This window comes from Pan paniscus, chromosome 13 (genome assembly GCF_029289425.2).
Source record: "Pan paniscus chromosome 13, NHGRI_mPanPan1-v2.0_pri, whole genome shotgun sequence".
Taxonomy (NCBI): Eukaryota; Metazoa; Chordata; class Mammalia; order Primates; family Hominidae; genus Pan; species Pan paniscus.
The window spans coordinates 15572590-15593123 of record NC_073262.2 but is presented as its reverse complement, the minus strand read 5'-3'; the positions used below and the strand labels follow the sequence as shown (position 1 = coordinate 15593123).

General features: G+C 53.3%; 1 protein-coding gene across 1 annotated transcript in view; it reads left to right on the top strand.

Moving 5' to 3' along the window:
• Nucleotides 1–19304, top strand: part of LOC129397245 (voltage-dependent N-type calcium channel subunit alpha-1B-like) — a 45411-nt gene extending 26107 nt beyond the window's left edge. Inside the window, 9 exon segments of the mRNA XM_055108421.2 lie at nucleotides 205–313; nucleotides 7295–7402; nucleotides 8964–9076; nucleotides 10150–10277; nucleotides 12546–12681; nucleotides 13335–13451; nucleotides 14866–15070; nucleotides 15329–15579; nucleotides 16169–19304. Coding sequence (XP_054964396.2) covers nucleotides 205–313; nucleotides 7295–7402; nucleotides 8964–9076; nucleotides 10150–10277; nucleotides 12546–12681; nucleotides 13335–13451; nucleotides 14866–15070; nucleotides 15329–15579; nucleotides 16169–16699 — 1698 coding nt within the window. The 3' untranslated portion in view covers nucleotides 16700–19304.
• The last annotated feature ends 1230 nt before the right edge of the window (nucleotides 19305–20534 follow it).

Sequence of the window (20534 nt, the reverse complement as noted above, 5' to 3'; positions counted from 1 at the left end):
GCTAGATTTGTGGGGCGGGGAGTCCAGGGGAGAGTGTGAATGCTGGCAAAACTCCCACCCGCCCCACCTCACTCAGGCCTAGGCACCTGCAGGCACCACCACTGGGATGCCCAGCCCAGCCTCCAGGGACCCCATCATTGCATAGTCTTGGGGTGGGGGGTGACCCCAGCAGGCCTGGCCCTGACCGGCCCTGTTTGTCCCTAGCGCCTGGTTCGCATGAACATGCCCATCTCCAACGAGGACATGACTGTTCACTTCACGTCCACGCTGATGGCCCTCATCCGGACGGCACTGGAGATCAAGCTGGCCCCAGGTGAGCAAGGCAGCCTCGGAAGGAGGGCCCTGGACCCAGGGATGTGCACCTCCGCCCTCAGTGTCAGTCCCAGGAGGACACGCAGGGAGGAGGGTGAGGGGCCAGCTGTGTCTGGAGGGGTCTGAGGACAGCTGCACAGGATGCCCACCCTGGGGCACTGGCTTTTTCGCCTGGTAACCGTCTGCACGTTAGCACTGCAATGATCCCATTTTCAGGTAAGGAAACTGAGGCATGGTGAGATTTCATAAATTGCCCAGGTAATTCAGAGCCAGCTGGTGGTGGAACCAGGACACAGCCTGGTCAAGCCTCACCACAGCCAGCGCCCTCCCTGGGGACGAGCCTGCATGCCCTTGGCCCCCTCCCATAGTGAGCCCATCCGGTCTTTCCCTGATCTGATGGACAGAACCACAGAGCGATGCCAAAGCAAGGAGAGAAGGAGCCTGTAGTGTGTTCTTCCCCACGTCCACCTTCCCCACCACAGAGGAGATTACAGCCCCAGAGGGCCCTGCCCCACCCCCACCCCCCTGCGTCTGCCCCATCTCCTGCTTTGTGCACCAAGCCCCACTTACGTCTCCTCAAGGATGCCATAGTGGCAATGCCATACTGTTTCTTGCCCTGCCAGTTTTTCTGTCTACTGGATTATTTGTGTCAGCATATAAACACCCGATTATTTCCTCCATCTTTAAAAAGTTCTCCGCTGGACGCGGTGGCTCATGCCTGTAATCCCAGCACTTTGGGAGGCCAAGGTGGGCAGATCACGAGGTCAGGAGATGGACACCATCCTGGCCAACATGGTGAAACCCCGTCTCTACTAAAAATACAAAAATTAGGTGGGCATGGTGGTGGCACATGCCTGTATTCCTAGCTATTCAGGAGGCTGAGGCAGGCTTGAACCTGGGAGGCGGAGGTTGCAGTGAGCTGAGATTGTACCACGGCACTCCAGCCTGGTGACAGAGCAAGACTCCGTCTCGAAAACAACCAAAAAAGTTATCTTCCCCTCTGTCGACTTCCCTATTTTCTCCTTTCTAATGCCCTGCTCTTGAGAGGTTGTCTCTGATTTCCCTTTCCCACATGCTGGGGGCTCTTCCCAGCTTCACCAGAGCTGCCCTTGGAGTCTCCAGGCCTCCACGTTGCTCGACTCAAAGGCTGAGGCACATCCCCAGCTCATGGGCTGTCCATGGCCGTTTCTCCATTTGCATTTTCTTCTCTTTGAACCTTTTTTATCTGTTTCTCTGATCCCACAAACTTTGGGTGTGCCTTTGTGCCATGGAATGTTCTCTCTACACTCACTCCTTTATCATCTCACCTATTCCCATGGCTTTAAATAACATTAATCCAATTTTGTATTTTTAGCCCTGACTTCTCTCCTGAACTTCAAATTTTCCCCCACAGCCTTCCCTATCTCAGTCAATGCTTAAGCCGAAACCTTAGAAGTCATCTTATTTTATTTATTTATTTATTTATTTATTTATTTATTTATTTATTTATTTATGGTAGGGTCTCACTGTGTCACCCAGGCTGGAGTGCAGTGGTGCAGTCACGGCTCACTGCAGCCTCCACCTCCCAGGCTCAAGTGATCCTCCTGCCTTGGCCTCCCAAAGTGCTGGGATTGCAGGCACCACTCCTCCCTACTAGTTTTTGTATATTTTTTAGAGATGGGGGTTCGCTGTATTGCACAGGCTGAGGATCATCCTTTTCTCCTCCTTCCTTATCCCATTTCTGATTCATGCCTTCTCTTTCATATTTTCTTGACTCTGTCTTTAAAATATATCCAAAATGTGGCCACTCCTCTCCCTTCCCCCATTGCTGCCTCCTCTGGCTCTCAGCTGTTGCTGCAGCAGCTTCTAATTCATCCACTTCTGCCCTTGGCCCCTTCTGTCTGCCTTCAACACAACAGCCAGAGTGATCAGGTTAAAAAAAAAGACTAATGGCCGGGCGTAGTGGCTCGCGTCTGTAGTCCTAGCACTTTGGGAGGCCAAGGCAGGCAGATTGCCTGAGCTCAGAAGTTCAAGACCAGCCTGGACAATACAGTGAAACCCCGTCTCTACTAAAATACAAAAAATTAGCCAGGTGTGGCGATGTGTGCCTGTAGTCTCGGCTACATGGGAGGCTGAGGTAAGAGAATCGCTTGAACCTGGGAGGAGGAAGTTGCAGTGAGCCGAGATCATGCCACTACACTCCAGCCTGGGCGACATAGCGAGACCCCATCTCTAAAAAAAAAAAAAGGCCAGGTGCCCCCGGTGGCTCACGCCTGTAATCCCAACACTTTGGGAGGCTGAGGCAGGCCGATCACGAGGTCAGGAGACGGAGACCATCCTGGCTAACACAATGAAACCCCGTCTCTACTAAAAATACAAAAAATTAGCCGGGCGTGGTGGCGGGTGCCTGTAGTCCCAGCTACTCGGGAGGCTGAGGCAGGAGAATGGCGTGAACCCAGGAGGCAGAGCTTGCAGTGAGCCGAGATTGTGCCACTGTACTCCAGTCTGGGTGACAGAGCAAGACTCTGTCTCAAAAAAAAAAAAAAAAAAAAAGAATAGATAACCTTCAGTTTCAACACCAGAGGACAAAAAAAAAAAAAAAAAAAAAAGAGATAACCAGGCCAGGTGCCCTGGCTTATACCTGTAATCCCAGCAGTTTTTGAGGTTGAGGGAGGAGCATCACTTGAGCTCAGGAGTTTGAGACCAGTCTGGGCAACACAGGGAGCCCCTGGCTCTACAAAATATTAAAAAATTAGCTGAATGTGGTGGTGAACGCCTGTGCTCCCAGCTGCTTGGAGAGGCTGAGGTAGGAGGAATGAGCTGTGATGGTGCCACTGCACTATAGCCTGGGCAACAGAGTGAAACCCCATCTCAAAAAAAAAAAAAAAAAAGCAAAAGCTTCATAATACCATATATATTAAATAAATTAAGTTTAGAGTGGAAAAACCTTCCAAGAAAGACAATCCCAGGTCCAAATGGCTTCTTTATTGAAGTCTACCAACTGTTTAAGGAAGAAATAATGCCAATTCTGTATAGACTCTTCCAAAAAGTGGAAAAAGGGAATATTTTCCAACTTATTTTATTTTCAGAGGCCAGCTTTGCTCTGATACCAAAACTAGACAAAGACATGACCAGAAAAGAAAACTACAGATGAATATCCCTTATAAACATAGATTTTTTTAAATCTTCAACATAATCTTTCAGCAAACTGAATTTTTTTTTTTTTTTTGAGACGGAGTCTCACTCTGTTGCCCAGGCTGGAGTGCAGTGGCGCGATCTCGGCTCACTACAAGCTCTGCCTCCTGGGTTCATGCCATTCTCCTGCCTCAGCCTCCCGAGTAGCTGGGACTACAGGTGCACGCCACCACGCCTGGCTAACTTTTTTGTATTTTTAGTAGAGACAGGGTTTCACCGTGTTAGCCAGGATGGTCTCCATCTCCTGACCTCGTGATCCGCCCGTCTCAGCCTCCTCCCAAAGTGCTGGGATTACAGGAGTGAGCCACCGCACCCGGCCAAACTGAATATATTTTAAAAGATAATATATGATGACACAAGTGGGGTTTACCCCAGGATAAGTTAGGTTCAGTGTTTGAAAATCCAGTTTACTGTATCAAAGAAGGAGAAGTATATGATTATCTCAATAGATATAGAAAAAACATTTGACAAAATTCAACATCCATTCATGATTTTTAAAATTTTACATAAAGTAGGAATTAAGGAAAGCTTCATCAATCATGTATCATAGACTCACTTATACGGTCAATTGATTTTTAACAAACTTGGAAAGGCAATTAATGGAGAAAAGATCATCTTTTCTACAAATGATGCTGGAGAAATTTAGACAATCCTATACAAAAAGAGACATTCTTGACATGCCGTTTTAGCTTGCTCGGGCTGCCACAAGAAAATGCCGCAGCTTAGACAAAAGAAATGTATTTCTCACAGTTCTGGAAGCCAGAAGTCCAAGAGTTTGTGTTTGTGAGGTGGGTGTCACTCTTAGGCCTCTTCTCTTGGCTAGTAAACAGCCATGGTCCTGCTGTGTCCTCAAACAGACTTTCCTCTGTGTGTGCAGGGAGAGAAAAAGAGCAAGTGGATTTCCAGGTGTCTCCTATGAGACCACTGATTCTGTGGATCAGGGCCCCACAGGAACTCCTTGAACTGATCACCTCCTTACAGGCCCTGTTACCAAATACAGTCACATCTGGGGCTTAGGGCTTCTACATGTGGACTGGAGTTGGGGACAGCTTGATCCATAGCACATACCTTTTACCCTGTACAAAAAATAACTTGAAATGGATTGTAGACAGAAATGTAAAATCTAAAATTATGAAACCTGTATAGAAAACACAAGGCCAGGCGTTGGTGGCTCACATCTGTAATTCCAACACTTTGGGAGGCCAAAGCAGGCGGATCACCTGAGGTCATGAGTTGGAGACCAACTTGGCCAACATGGTGAAACCCGTCCCTACTAAAAAAAGCTGGGCCTGCTGGTGTGCACCTGTAGTCCCTGGGAGGCTGAGGCAGGAAAATTGCTTGAACCTGGGAGTCGGAGGTTGCAGTGAGCCAAGATAATGCCACTGTACTCCAGCCTTGGTGACAGACCGATATTCCATCTCAAATGGAAAAAATCGATAAATTGAACTACTGCAAAACTTCTGCTATATGATATATATATATATATATTTGAGACAGAGTCTTGCTCTGTTGCCCAGGCTGCAGTGCAGTGGTGCAATCTCAGCTCACTGCAGCCTCTGCCTCCTGGGTTCAAACGATTCCCCTGCCTCAGCCTCCCAAGTAGCTGGGATTACAGGCACATTTCAACACACACAACTAATTTTTGTATTTTTAGTAGAGACGGGGTTTCACCATGTTGGCCAGGCTGGTCTTGAACTCCTGACCTCAAATGATCCACTTGCCTTGGCCTCCCATAGTGCTGGAATTACAGGCGTGAGCCACTGTGCCCCACCACAAAAGATATTTTTAAAAATGAGGCCAAGTGCAGTGGCTTGTACCTGCAATCCCAGCTTTGATTAACTTTGAGAGAAAAGGTGGGAAGATTGCTGGAATCCAGGAGTTCAAGACCAGCCTGGACAACAAAGTGAGGCTCTGTCTCTACAAAAAATAATTTAAAAAAATCAGCTGGGCATGGTGGCGCATGCCTGTGGTCCCAGCTACTCAGGAGGCTACGGCGGAAGGATTGCTTGAGCCCAGGTGTTCGAGGTTCCAGTGAGCTGTGATCATACTACTGCACTCCAGCCTGGGCAACAGATTGAGACCCTGTCTCAAAACAAAACAAAAAACCAGAATGAAAAGACAAGCCTAAAATTGGAGAACATATTTGCTAAACACATATCTGCTATAGGATTAGTATTCCTAATATATGAAGAACTGTCACAACTCCCTAAGAAAATAACCCAACCAAAACAGACAAAAGATTTGAACAGAAATGTCATCAAAGAAGATATATGGAAGGCAAACAAACACATGCAAAAATCCTTGATGTCATTAATCATTAGACAAATCCAGAATTAAAAAAAAAAAAAACACAACGAGATTACACTCCAGTCTACTGTAGTTGCCAAAATGCTTTTCAGAATGACAATACTTAGTGCTGAGAGGGCAGAGCAACTGGAATTCTACATGTTCCCGGTGGGAAAAGAAAATGGTGCAGCCCCTTAGACAGTTTGCAGTTACTTCTATGGTCCAGCCATTGCACTTAGGAAATGAAAACATACATCCACACAATCTATGTGCAAATGTTTACAGCTTTATTCAAAATTGCCCCAAACTGTAAACAACTCATATGTCCATCAATTGGCAATGGATAAACAAATGGTGCATTCATTACAATTAAAGAATACTCAGCAGTAAAAGGAAACACGCTACCGTTGCATGTGGCAATGTGTATGACTCTCACATGCACCACACTGTGTGAAAGAAGCCAGATTCAAAGGCCAGTGTGCTGTACGATGCCATTGGCGTGACATTCTGGAGCAAAACTATAGGGACCCAAAACACATCAGTGGTGGCAGAGGCTGCCAATAGGACTAGGGGTTGACTCAAGGGGGCACAGAGGAATTTGGGAGTGATGCAGCTGTTGCATACCTTGACGGTGGTGCTAGGTACATGGGTGTATGAATTCACCAAAGTTCATAGAAAATGAAAAAGGGTGACTCTCACTGCATGTGAATTGTACCTTAATAAACCTGATGTTTAAGAAAGGTGAATCCAATTATTTTATTCCTCTGCTCAAAACCCTCCACTGCCTTCCCTAACCCTCCTGCCCACCCCCTCCATCCACCCTGCCCCGAGGCCTCCCTGGCCCTTTGGGTGACACAGCAGGGCCAGTGTACTCGGGGGCTCCTTTTACCTTCAGGGCACACAGGCCTCCTCGGGAGACTTTGATGGCCGTCCTGTCCACAGCCGCAGCCCTGCTGATATTCCCCTTCCCTGCTCTGCTCTCCTTGCCTTGGCACTTTGCACTCTCCAGTACACTTTTTTTTTTTTTTTTTTTTTTTTTTTTTTTTTTTTTACTTATTACTGCTTTATTGGTAGACTAAAGCGTTGTCAACTCCAGAAGGGAAGTTTTTGAGAGTTTTTTGGTAAATATTGTTGAATGAATAGATGAATGGCTGGAGTGCTGCCATCTTCCTCCTAAATCCCCATTGCCCGTCCCATGCACACACGACCGTGCAGTGCACATGCATGCACACACATGCACATGCACACAGTGCATGCACACACGTCGGACACACGTGTGCACATGAGGTGGTTGCCCTGCTCACCTGCCTCCTCCTCTGGGCAGACTCGCAGCAGGGAGAGCTGTGAGCAGCTTCTGCATCAGCGTTTGTTCGCACTGCACCCTCCTTCCAGCACCGTCTGTACCCCATCTCCGCCTACACCATTCATCTCCCCACCTGCACCAGCTCTGCCCCATTGGCGGCTGCAGGGCTGCTCCTAACATCTCTGTCTTTTCCCCTTCCCCACCATCATCCTGGTGCAGCTGGGACAAAGCAGCATCAGTGTGACGCGGAGTTGAGGAAGGAGATTTCCGTTGTGTGGGCCAATCTGCCCCAGAAGACTTTGGACTTGCTGGTACCACCCCATAAGCGTAAGTGTGAGGGTGAGAAATGCCCCCAGCCCCCACCTTTACTGTCCCACCCAGAGTGGCTGGAGGGCTGTGGAGGTGAGGGTGAGGGATGAAGGGCAAGCCACCTTGGAGAGGTGGGCTCACCTCCTCATGAGTCTGCGCTCAGCTCCAACCAAGAGAGCCCTGGGTGGCAGAGGAACCGCGGAGATGAGCGTGGGTTTGTTGTGTTGAGCTCCTGGTGTGTGGAATTTATTTTTTTTAAATCCAGAGGAAAGGCAAGAGAGGATCCCACAGGGATGTGAGGGAGTGCAGTGAGATGCCCAACTCCATCTTGTGAGAGACGTGAGGGAGCGTGGGGAGGTGCCCAACGTCATCTTGCAGGAGACGTGAGGGAGCGTGGGGAGGTGCCCAACTGCATCTCGTGGGAGACGTGAGGGAGCGCAGGGAGGTGCCCATCTCCTTGTGAGAGACGTGAGGGAGCACCGGGAGGTGCCCAACTCCATCTTGGAGAGGTGAGGGAGCACGGAGAGGTGCCCAACTCCATCTTGGAGACGTGAGGGAGCACGGGGAGGTGCCCAACTCCATCTTGTGGGAGACGTGAGGGAGCGCGAGGAGGTGCCCAACTCCATCTTATGGGAACGTGAGGGAGCGCGGGGACGTGCACACCTCCTTCTTTTGAGAGGCATGAGGAAGTGCGGGGAGGTGCCCAACTCCACTGGGAGGTGCCCAACTGCATCTTATGGGGTACGTGAGGGAGCACAATGAGGTGCCCAACTCCATCTTGTGGGAGACGTGAGGGAGCGCGAGGAGGTGCCCAACTCCAACTTGTGAGAGACGTGAGGGAGCGTGGGGAGGTGCCCAACTCGATCTTATGGGATACGTGAGGGAGCACAATGAGGTGCCCAACTCCATCTTGTGGGAGACGTGAAGGAGCGCCGGGAGGTGCCCAACTCCATCTTTTGGGAGACGTGAGGGAGCGCGGGGAGGTGCCCAACTCCATCTTGTGGGAGACGTGAAGGAGCGCCGGGAGGTGCCCAACTCCATCTTTTGGGAGACGTGAGGGAGCGCCGGGAGGTGCCCAACTCCATCTTGTGGGAGACGTGAGGGAACACGATGAGGTGCCCAACTGCATCTTTTGGGAGACGCGAGGGAGCGCGGGGAGGTGCCCAACTCCATCTTTTGGGAGACGTGAGGGAGCGCCGGGAGGTGCCCAACTCCATCTTTTGGGAGACGTGAGGGAGCGCCGGGAGGTGCCCAACTCCATCTTGCTTTCTGGGGAGGAAACACAGGAAGGGCCCTGCATTAAGCAGGTGGGGATGGCCTCAGCCCAGCCTTGAGAGGCCTCAGGAGGAGTCAGGGCAGCCAGGAGGGCCAGGTCAGCATCTGGAGGAGCCCTAGGTAGGCCAAACTCCTGGTGGCCGAGCCCCTTGTTCTGCCTGAGAGCCCTCTGTCCCAGTGTATTTCCAGGAGTCCTTGTGGGGGGCGAGGGAGGGGCGGCTGTTTCCTCACCTTACTTCCATCCCTTGTTTCCATGGATCCTCTGCCCCCTTCTCCGAATCTCAACTCCTGTGTTCTTTTCCAGCTGATGAGATGACAGTGGGGAAGGTTTATGCAGCTCTGATGATGTTCGACTTCTACAAGCAGAACAAAACCACCAGAGACCAGATGCAGCAGGCTCCTGGAAGCCTCTCCCAGGTAGCTGGCGGCCCTCAGTTTTCCAGGAAAACTGTGATGCCTCCGAGGCTCTGGCATCCTTCGGGGGTTTGATGACAGGGGAGATGCACACCATTCTTGGAAAAAGTATCTCAGAAGGAAGATGAAAGATTCTTGCAGCTACCTCTCTGGCCCCCAAAGTCAGAAACTACACACAGCCTTTATGCTTTCCATGAGCTGGTGGTACTGGGCAGCTCCTGACATAGAAAGTCAGCACTCAGGGCCAGAAGATGAGGGCTGGGCTGGGCAGTGTCATGGTTGTTATGGGGTGGAAGAGAAGAAGATGTGAAGACCGTTTGAGGAGGATTGTTTGGAGAGGTGAAAGGAGAACTGTTTTCCCTTCACACAGAAAGCAAAGAAATTCAGATACGTTCAGGATCATTGTCTGTTCTGCTCTTGCCTTTGACTGAGATGATTTGGGGGCCCATCTTCCCGATGTTGTCCTTCCCACACAGCCGTGTCTTCGGTGACCATATGTAGTCTCTCTGCTGGAAAATTGTCTAGGTGTCCAGGGCTTCTGGGGACATTGACCCAGTCCTCAGATGGAGAATATGTGGTACTCAGGCCACACCTTCCATTCTCACACCTGGGGTAGACATCACTAATCCATGCAGCAGTCTTCCCCAGCCCTGAAACCTCGGAATTTTGCTCAGCCCAACCCTAGCGCTAACCCTAACCCTAACTCCTACCAGCCAATTCAAGGTAATGATTAGATGGAATATTGTTGCCACCTGTAATCTGGTCCAATCCCCTAGTTGTGTAGACAGGGAAACTGAGGTTTTGAGAGGTGACATGGCTTTCCTGAAGTCACTGACAGGCAAGGTTTTGAGGAGATGCTGTAAGGGTCCCCTGGCTTGCTTCACTGTTTTGGTCACATGCTCATATTTAGGGACATATCAGGGAAAGTAAGCGGCCCCTTGCTAAGGGGAAAGAGCCCTTAGGCTGGGCTTGAACATGACCTGGCTTTTGCCCCATGCCACGTGGTCAGAGCAGGTCACAGAGGCCACATTGCAGGCCCATTGGAGCACTTTCCCTTCCCTTTGCCTCCTTTGCAGATGGGTCCTGTGTCCCTGTTCCACCCTCTGAAGGCCACCCTGGAGCAGACACAGCTGGCTGTGCTCCGAGGAGCCCGGGTTTTCCTTCGACAGAAGAGTTCCACCTCCCTCAGCAATGGTGAGGCCATGTGAGTATCCAGAAGTAGGACATAGCTGGACAGGAGGAGGTCCAAAGACAGTAAAGAGGGAAGCAGACATCCCATTTCCTCGACCTCTCTGGCCCTCACTTCCACTGGCCTCTGGGTTCACCAGCTTGGAGGCACCTGAGGGGCATGTCTGCCATCCGACCCTGCACTTGGGCCCTTAGCAACCCTCCAAGGACAGAGAGCCCCCAGGCCACATCTCAGTTCTCAGGGGCTGGCTTTGCTACAGATGCTTGTTGTACTTGCTGCCTGAGAGCAGTCCAGGGCTCTTCCTTTGCTGGGTTTCTGTGGCAGACTTTAAAATTGTTTCCTGTGACATTAGACAGGTGCTTCGTCGAACCCACCTTCCTAACAGCACTTAGACCACCACGTCCCATTCCCAACACACGCACCTGCTTCCCTTTCAGACAAGAGGCCCCTGCCTCTGCTCCTCATCGGCCCTCCGTGCCAGCAGACGCTGAGATTCCACCTCCATCTCCCACCCCTTTCTGTCAATGGCCTTCTACTGCTCTGATCTTTCTAACCCCGTAAGGCACTTTTCCTCTCAGATCTTCACTTTGGTACTGATTTCTGAAGCTGTTATATTTTGTAAAGAAATTGGTAAGGTTCTTTTGTATCACTTAACTCTTGCCACAGTATTTCCGGGTAACAAATCACCCAGAAGCAGGTGACTTACAAGAACCATCACTTTTTCCCACTGTGGCCCAGAAAAGTGTGCTCCCAAATCTCAGGACCCAGATCCTGGGGGCTGACTCCCGAGCCCCTGGCAGCCCCCCATTCCCACACTGCTTTCAGCATGCTGTTGAAAACCTTCCTTGCATTTAAAGTCTTGATTCTGACTGTATGTGCAGGTGGGAGGAGATAGTGAGGTGTCTGGGGTTTATCTAAGCCAGGCTTTCAGCAGGAAATTGAGCTTCTGTTATTTCTGTGATGGTAGTTTCTACCTAAATCAATTACAACTCCAAGTCAGAGAGCACCCACTCAGACTGGGTCTGGTGAGGGTATTTACTGAGCCATTTAGTGAGCGGGTTGAGCACACCTCTGGCCTTGGACGTGGTGTTATTTCAGGGTTAGTGGTGCATTAGGAGCCAGCTCCGGTTCTCCTAACCACCCCTCCTCTCAGCACCAGCCTGCCACTGCAGCCGCTCTGTGCCTGGTGCCAGCAGGGGCTGCAGTGCCCCAGACAGCATGGAAGGAGAGCTGCTTGCAACTCTCAGAAGACAAAGGATGGGGCTTCTCAGAAGCCCCAGCAACCACCAGTGTGTCCTTCTGCCATCTCTGCGTCCACTGCTGTGGTCAGGGTGTGGTCCATTTAGACTATCAGGCTCCAGTCTGAGCTCAGAGTGATCAGTGCCACTCAACCTGCATGACTAAGAATGTAGTCTTCAGTGTTTCACTGAATGTGAGAATGAGCACTCACCTGAACACATTCCATGCCAGTTGGGAGACAAGTGATGAGAAATACCAGTGCGGAAGTATCTCTGGGTGGGGCTATTGGGGCAGGCATATGGGGAGCATGTGTGGGGTGGCCTCTGCCAGAAGGCTGCACCCCAGCAGAGAGCCGAGGGATGGAAGGGCTCATCGTGGCTTGGGGTGGGGGCGTCAGAGAAGTAAGGAGGAGCCACCAGCAAGGGACCCCTGAGGGAGGAAGCCCCTAGAGGAGGAAGCCCAAAGAGTCCCGGGCGAGGCCCCCTACCCCCCGTCCCAGCCCGTCCCCTCCATGACAGCTTTGCCCTCATCTGTCCCAGCCTGTCCTCTCCATGACAGCTTCTCTTGCTGTCTGCTGGCATAGGCAGGACTTCTTCAGCTGCTGTCCTAATGCAGGCTGTACACATGCGGCCCCACTCCTTCCCAGGATAGTCCTGTGTGGCAAGGACAACCCCTGCTCCCACTTCACAGATCAGCCTCTTGTCCAGAGGAGGGGGTGACGGACCCAGGCCCCCCTCAGACTTGAGCACTGTGGGCTGTAAGCTGGTGCTCTGCATCCTCTCTGCCACTCTGAATCCCTTCTTGCTCTGACCCTGTTTTGGATCCATGTCCTTTGATGAGGCTTTGCCTGGGTCCAGCGTGCACAGGCCACGTTGGGGCTCTTGTGCCCAAAGGAGGGCTCAGTTCAGTCCAGAACAGGGTGGCCAAACCCCCTGACCTCTGCTGCATGTGGTGGAGACGCCTGGCAGGTTGAAGCACCAGGCTATTGGTAAGGCACCTGCAGTCTCTGACCCTACAGGAATCTGTTTGTCTTCTCTGCCACAGACAAAACCAAGAGAGTGGCATCAAAGAGTCTGTCTCCTGGGGCACTCAAAGGACCCAGGATGCACCCCATGAGGCCAGGCCACCCCTGGAGCGTGGCCACTCCACAGAGATCCCTGTGGGGTGGTCGGGAGCACTGGTGAGCACTCCCGGGGGCTAGTGAGACTGGGTTGGGGGATGTGTGAACAGGGATGGGGGATGTTTGAGACTGGGGTGGGGGACGTGTGAACAGGGATGGGGGATGTTTGAGACTGGGGTGGGGGACGTGTGAACAGGGATGGGGGATGTTTGAGACTGGGGTGGGGGACGTGTGAACAGGGATGGGGGATGTTTGAGACTGGGGTGGGGGACGTGTGAACAGGGATGGGGGATGTTTGAGACTGGGGTGGGGGACGTGTGAACAGGGATGGGGGATGTTTGAGACTGGGGTGGGGGACGTGTGAACAGGGATGGGGGATTTTGAGACTGGGGTGGGGGACATGTGAACAGGGATGGGGGATTTTGAGACTGGGGTGGGGAACGTGTGAGACTAGGGTGGGGGACATGTGAGACTTGGGTGGGGGATGTGTGAGACCAGGGTGGGGGACGTGTGAGACTGGGGTGGGGGATATGTGAACAGGGATGGGGGGTGTGTGAGACTAGGATGGGGGACGTGTGAACAGCAGTGGGAGTTAGGTGAGACTGAGATGGATTTGGGTGAGACCCCAGTGCCTCATGGAGTGAGTCCGGGGTGGGATCAGATGAGTCCGCGGTGCCTTGTGTGGTGGGACTAGGTGAGTGCTGTATCCACAGGCTGTGGACGTTCAGATGTAGAGCATAACCCGGAGGGGCCCTGATGGGGAGCCCCAGCCTGGGCTGGAGAGCCAGGGTCGAGCGGCCTCCATGCCCCGCCTTGCGGCCGAGACTCAGGTAGGTGGTCTGGGAGGGTCCAGGCCCTGGGCTGGGCAAGTGGGGGGTGGGGAAGTGGGGGTGTGGCTCTGGGCCTCCTACAGGTGAGGAGACCTGGGGTGGAGAGGGCTGGGGCCCATGTGTGGAGCTCTTTGCTGAGGCAGGAGCAGGCACCCCGGGCAGTCCTGTCTGGGCGCCAACAGAGGTGCAGCCTGGACGCCTTCAGCCCCTGAGGCTTCTCCAGAGGGTGGGTCAGGTCCAGTAGAGGACAGCTGTGCCTGTTCTCAGCCTCCTATTAGGGGCCATGGGGCATAGGGGCCCCCACTCTGGCTCAGCCATGTTCTGTTCCTCCTTTCTGGGGCTCTACTCCCTGAGACAACCCCCACTCTCATCCAGAAAATTTCACCGACACCTCAGTCCCCTCTCCCGCCTGTGGTTCTGCGGAGGACCCTCCCTGCTCATGGGCAGTCCCTGGACTACTTTTCTACCCAGCTCCTTGCTGGGCTCGCCTCTTTCTGGGACATGCACATTGGATTCAGGAAGAGGAAGCTCTGGCCCCATGTGTTTCCCGGGGGAGGCTCCTTCCACAAGGACACTGGGAGGATCGCCCCTCCGAGGCCAATCTGGGAACACTGTGCCCGGACCTCTGAGGCCTCGGAGGGGCTGCAGGGCCTCACCTGCACCATGAGCCTGTTTCAGTTGGCCAAAAGTGACCGGAGCCCCCGTGCCAGCCCTGTCCCTCGGCCGACCTGGGCTGTGGAGCTGTGGATCTGAAGCTTGTCTGTGGCTCGTCTCCCATCCCTCTGCTGTGGCCAGCAAACCCTTTTCCTCTCCTCACTGCCTCTCCTCCCTCTTAGGGTTTTCTCCTCTTCCCACCTGTCCTTCCTCCCTTGTCTCTTTCCCCGCCCAGTGGTACCCTCCTGGGTGCTGCCTGGTGGGTGGGTGCAGGCTGAGCCTCCCTGCAGCCTGTGCTGGGGCCTCCTCCTTCACACACGTGATGCATTGGCGGCTGTGGGTGAGTTTACCTGGGAGGGCCTACCCCTCCCAGGTGTCTTCACAGGTCCTGATTCTGGCCGTGGAAGCAGCTCGGGAGCCAGTCCACCCCAGACGCACCAGGCAGAGTGATCCCATTGCAGCCAGCAGAGGCGTCTCTGGTTTCCACTCAGGGTTCTTCCAACCAAGCCAGCCACCTCTCTCTTCCTGGCACGACACATGGGATGGGGCGGGGACTCAGGCACTGTCTGCCCCCAGCCTGCCCTCCTGGGCTACCATCTCAGGCCTGGGTCCTTCTGACTGTGAGACCAGGATGGGGGACGTGTGGGCCTGCTGTCTGGCCTGCTCCACCACCCACTTCCATGCCTGCATCCCCGCTGACCCTGGTGCCTCCCCTAGGCCCACTCTCAGTCCTTTGCCCACCCCTGTCCTTTGCCCACAGCCCGTCACAGATGCCAGCCCCATGAAGCGCTCCATCTCCACGCTGGCCCAGCGGCCCCGTGGGACTCATCTTTGCAGCACCACCCCGGACCGCCCACCCACTAGCCAGGCGTCGCACCACCACCACCACCGCTGCCACCGCCACAGGGACAGGAAGCAGAGGTCCCTGGAGAAGGGGCCCAGCCTGCCTGCCGATATGGATGGCGGTGCGTGTGGAGGGGCCCGGGGAGTCCTTCAGGGAGCTATGGCCCGAGTCAGGGGGTCCAAGCAGCCCATGGGGGACCCTCTTCCTTTGTGGGCCTCGTGACCCCATAACCAGCCAGAGCAGGGTGGGACTGAGGCCCAGGCCCTAACCCTCACCCTAGCCTCCCCTGGCACCACCTGAATTCTGTCCTGCTGGCCCCGGGGGTCAGGGGTCCCTGCCTTGGGCCTGGCCGTGCTAACTTCTTCTCTTCCCTGGCCAGCACCAAGCAGTGCTGCGGGGCCGGGGCTGCCCCCGGGAGAGGGGCCTACAGGCTGCCGGCGGGAACGAGAGTGCCGGCAGGAGCGGGGCCGGTCCCAGGAGCGGAGGCAGCCCTCATCCTCCTCCTCGGAGAAGCAGCGCTTCTACTCCTGTGACCGCTTTGGGGGCCGTGAGACCCCGAAGCCCAAGCCCTCCCTCAGCAGCCACCCAACGTCGCCAACAGCTGGCCAGGAGCCAGGACCCCACCCACAGGTAAGAGGAATAGGTGGGGAGATCAGGGCGCAGCTGCCTCTCCTCGGCCCAGCACCCCTGTCCCACAGGCTCCTGCCTCTCCCCAGGGCCTCGCTGCTGCCCTTTGTCATTCCCAGCAACCCCAAGGGCCGGGCGCCCCCTCTGTGCCCTGTCCCGGAGCCCACGTCTGCAGCCTACCCCAGCTGTGTTCTCATCAAGCTCCTGCCTGGGTCACCCTGGGACGGTGGTTCTGCGTCCTCATCCACTTTTGGACCTGGGCCCCCAAATACTCACCTCTCTCTCGGTCACTTAACTCTCCTTCCCTGACTGTGGTCGTTGGGCTTTTGTTCTGTCCTTTTCCCTGGCCCCAGCCTGTCCCTTCCCATCACCTGCTCTCCCCAACCCCATTCCTGGGCCTGACCCTGACCATCGCCCTCCCCCGCACAAAGGTGCCTGTTGCCTCCCTGGCCACCGCAGCCCGTTGTCCCCCATTGCCTCCCTCTCTCCTCCCATCCCCCCAGGCACCTGTGTGTGATGTGCTCTGTCTGTTGGTTCGGCTTTTTTTTTTTTTTTTTTTACCTCTGATTTGTTCTGGTCCATTTTCATGTAGGGCAGTGGTTCCATGAATGGGAGCCCCTTGCTGTCAACATCTGGTGCTAGCACCCCCGGCCGCGGTGGGTGGAGGCAGCTCCCCCAGACGCCCCTGACTCCCCGCCCCAGCATCACCTACAAGACGGCCAACTCCTCACCCATCCACTTCGCCGGGGCTCAGACCAGCCTCCCTGCCTTCTCCCCAGGCCGGCTCAGCCGTGGGCTTTCCGAACACAACGCCCTGCTGCAGAGAGACCCCCTCAGCCAGCCCCTGGCCCCTGGCTCTCGAATTGGCTCTGACCCTTACCTGGGGCAGCGTCTGGACAGTGAGGCCTCTGTCCACGCCCTGCCTGAGGACACGCTCACTTTCGAGGAGGCTGTGGCCACCAACTCGGGCCGCTCCTCCAGGACTTCCTACGTGTCCTCCCTGACCTCCCAGTCTCACCTTCTCCGCCGCATGCCCAACGGTTACCACTGCACCCTGGGACTCAGCTCGGGTGGCCGAGCACGGCACAGCTACCACCACCCTGACCAAGACCACTGGTGCTAGCTGCACCGTGACCACTCAGACGCCTGCATGCAGCAGGCGTGTGTTCCAGTGGATGAGTTTTATCATCCACACGGGGCAGCAGGCCCTGGGGGGAGGCCTTGCCCACCTTGGTGAGGCTCCTGCGGCCCCTCCCTCCCCCTCCTCCCCTCTTTTACTCTAGACGACGAATAAAGCCCTGTTAGAGGATGCGGCTCTCTCTGTCCCCTTCCTGTCCTGCCTTCCTGGGTCTCGTACCACACACCAGACCCTAAACCGCAGGCTGCTGTGTGTGGCTGAGAAGGACCCAGGAGTCCAAATCCCGTGTCCTGGGACTCAGCATCCAGCATGGGTGCTTGGAGCCGTTGTGAGGAGCTCTGCGTCCTGTGGGGAGCACCCTTCACGTGGCCGTGCGGCACAGAGAAGCAGGGCCCACCTGAAAGTGTGCCGAGACCTCGGGACGGAGGGGATGGGGAGGGGGACACAGTCGTGGCTTGTGCAGCCCGCCAGTGTCAGTGAATGCTCACTCAGACAAGCTCTGTCCTCCCTGGACACCGTCAGCCCCACAGGAACCGAGCTGGAAAGTGTTCTTGCTGTGGTTGTGATTTTTAATTGCAACACCTCTCATTCTTGCCACTTCTATATACTTAATGTAGAAAAAATGGAAAACCAGAAAAATGGGGAAGGAAATGTTCCCATAACTTTAAAAAATCAAACCTGTGAAAGAAAGATGTCAGCTTTTCGCCACGTGTCTTTGTGGCTTATGCGAGGAGACTCCCTGTGCAGCCCTGTCCAGTCCAGGTGGACCCTAGACGGCCCCTGGCTCTGCTGCTCTTGACCAAGTGCCTGACCACCAGGCCCTCACACCCAGGCTCCTGGGCACTGTGGTGTGAGGCGAGGCCTCGGGATCCATCACCGCAGGATGCTGTGAGAAGTACTCGCAATGGCAGCCAGGTAGCAAGCCCTTGCCAGTGGAGAGCACTGGATGTCATGGTGGCAAACAAGGCAGCCATTTGCTGTCCTCCTCCCACGAGTGGAAGGGGTTTCCAAGGAAGCCACAGGGCAGCTGACCACGTGCTTGTGTGAGGCATTTTCAGTCTGTTCTGCATATGATTCTCAGGGCACACTCTGTGGTGTGTGAAATAGGTTTCCTTCCACATACAGCAGAAGAGAGGCAAAGGCTGGTAGGAAGGAGGAAGACATTGGCTGGGGGCTTGGATGTGGGGCCGTCAGGGCAGGAGGGAGGAAGCCCCAGCTGGAATGAAACTCAGAGCAAGTGACCGAGGGAGGACTGGCTCCTGCCACTGACGCCGGGCACCTGATGCCCAGCACTGTCCTGGCGCCAGACACAGGGAGCAGGCAGTCAAGTGAGGTCTGACCCCCATGGCCACGGCTCAGGAGAGAAAGACCATGCTCAGGACACTGTCCAAGGTGCACAAGATGCTGGGAGGTCCCTTGTTTTGTGAAGAAAGGGAGCATTTAGAGCAGTTGATGGTGGTGTGTCCTCCGTGTTCTGAAATTCCAGATGATCTGTGTTGGATTCTTGGCTTCTACCCCATGATTCTCCTCAAAGAAATTGTGTGTGATGCGTGTGTGTGTGTGTGTCTGTGTCACAGGAGATGCAGTGCCTGTACAGGTGTGTTCAGTGTGTGGATGTCACTAACCCATAGGGCTATGCAACAAAAGACACATTTAATAGAAGTAAAACACACAAGACTGCTGCCTGGTCTCGGGGTTCAGCATGATTGTGACCAAACCTTTTTATAGAATTTCCTTACCTGAAGGCACAACACTCTGAAACTTTAAAGATAACAGAGTATTTTATTCCAATAGAATAAACCAGGAATCTCGGACTGTGCATGTGATCACTGTGCTCATGTTGCAAAGTAGAAGGATGTGTATTTTGACACTGACGTTTTGTCTCTTGTTCCCCAGCCCCCAGCCCATGTTATCTTGGGTGTCAAATGTGTCCATTCCATGCAGAACCACAGCCATTTCCCCAGGCAGTGTTGGGTCGAGAATCCACTTTTCTAAACCCACACAGCCTAGCTGGCTTGTCTAGACTCTTCTAGGCATTGGAATTGATGAAAACTACAGGGAGCGGGGAAAGGAGACATTATGTCTTGTTTTCCTGACTTTGGGTTTTGTTTCTCACTGTGTCTTCTCTGGCTATCATATATGTCCCCTGAATCTCATAGTGAGCTGCCAAATTTGAAGTGCATCACCCAGTTGTCTGCATCTGGAACCAGTCAAGCAGTGGCTGTAGTTTGAACAAGTTATGTGTGCATGTAACATATATACATATATACAAGTATGTGCATGATAATGTATATCTTCGTACTTTTTGATACAATGTATTTGTTAATTTTTAATTATATTTGATATAAATCAAAGGTTTGTTGCAAAACTTTATATTTAAGAAGTGTTAAAAAAAAAAAAAAGTCCCAACCATGCAACACATCTGGGACCTACTTAAAAAGAAATTCTGTGATTGACTAGTTTGCTGCCTGAGTCATATTTATCAGCCAAACTTTGGATTCTGCTATTGTTTCTACAATGACATTTTGTATGAAGCAAAGTCCTTGAATTAAAATAAAAACTTAGCAAAAAATCAAAAACAAAACCCCACCATGCTGCCATTGGTATATGCAAGGGTGTGGGCCTGGGGTGCACTGCTAGGAGGGGTCAGAAGAAAGTGAGAACTGCAGTTTGTTGTTGTTGTTGTTGTTGTTGTTGTTTTTTGACAGAGTCTTGCTCTTGTTGCCCAGGCTGGAGTGCAGTGAGGCAATCTTGGCTCACTGCAACCTCTGCCTCCCGGGTTCAAGTGATTCTCCTGCCTCAGCCTCCCGAGTAGCTGGGATTACAGGTGTACACCACCATGCCCATCTAATTTTTGTATTTTTAGTAGTGACAGGGTTTCACCATGTTGGCCAGGCTGGTCTCGAACTCCTGACCTCAAGTGATCCGCCCACCTCAGCCTCCCAAAGTGCTGGGATTACAGGCGTGAGCCACCATGCCTGGCCTGCAGTTTGTTTTCAATGCAAGTGTGGGATCAGGTTTTGAGAGTGTGGTGAGGATCAAGGGAGGCACTTGGCAGGAGGAGGCAGATTCAACTTCCCTGGGGATCAGGGTTAGGGTTGGTTAAGATTACAGTGGTGGGTTAGGGTTGGGGTTGGGTAGAGGAGGTTCTGGGAGGCTGTGTGAGTTTGGGGCACAGAGCTCCTCTTAAGATGCCCCAATAATCATTCACTCTGCTGTTAAAATGTTAGGATATTGCTAGCTACATGCTGATAAGGACAAAGGGGACATTCTTAAGAGAAACCTGGCACCATAAGTACAGATTAGGGCAGAGAAGGACATTCGAAAGAGATAGGCAGGCATAGTAGGTACAGACATGACCACTGTAGGACCTTCCTGGAATGGCAGGAAGGAGCCCAGCCCCAGCAGTGGAATCACACTGATCACTGCACATATGTGTCAGCCAACAGTGAGGGGGTCCCACAAGCCTAGATGGGGCAAGTCAGGGATCTAAGGAAGGAGCAGGAAAACCAGACAAAGAAAAGAGGTGGAGACTTGAGGAATGTGAAGAAGTCCAACATAAAACTCCCTGCTCAGGACCCTGGGGCTGTGTTCCTGCAGATCAGCCCCACTTCTCCCTTGAGGCATACTTATTTTTTCTACAATAAGCTCTTTACACTATATTTCTTTTCAATGAAGTTATCTGCCATCTTTGTACTGCCTCTTGGTGAGAATCTTTCTTTCAAGTTAGACAAGAACTGGGACATCAGGTCTCCCCAGTATTAGCTCCATTTCAGTTTGAATTTGCAGAATTGATAGTGCTGAACAACCTGCACTCCAA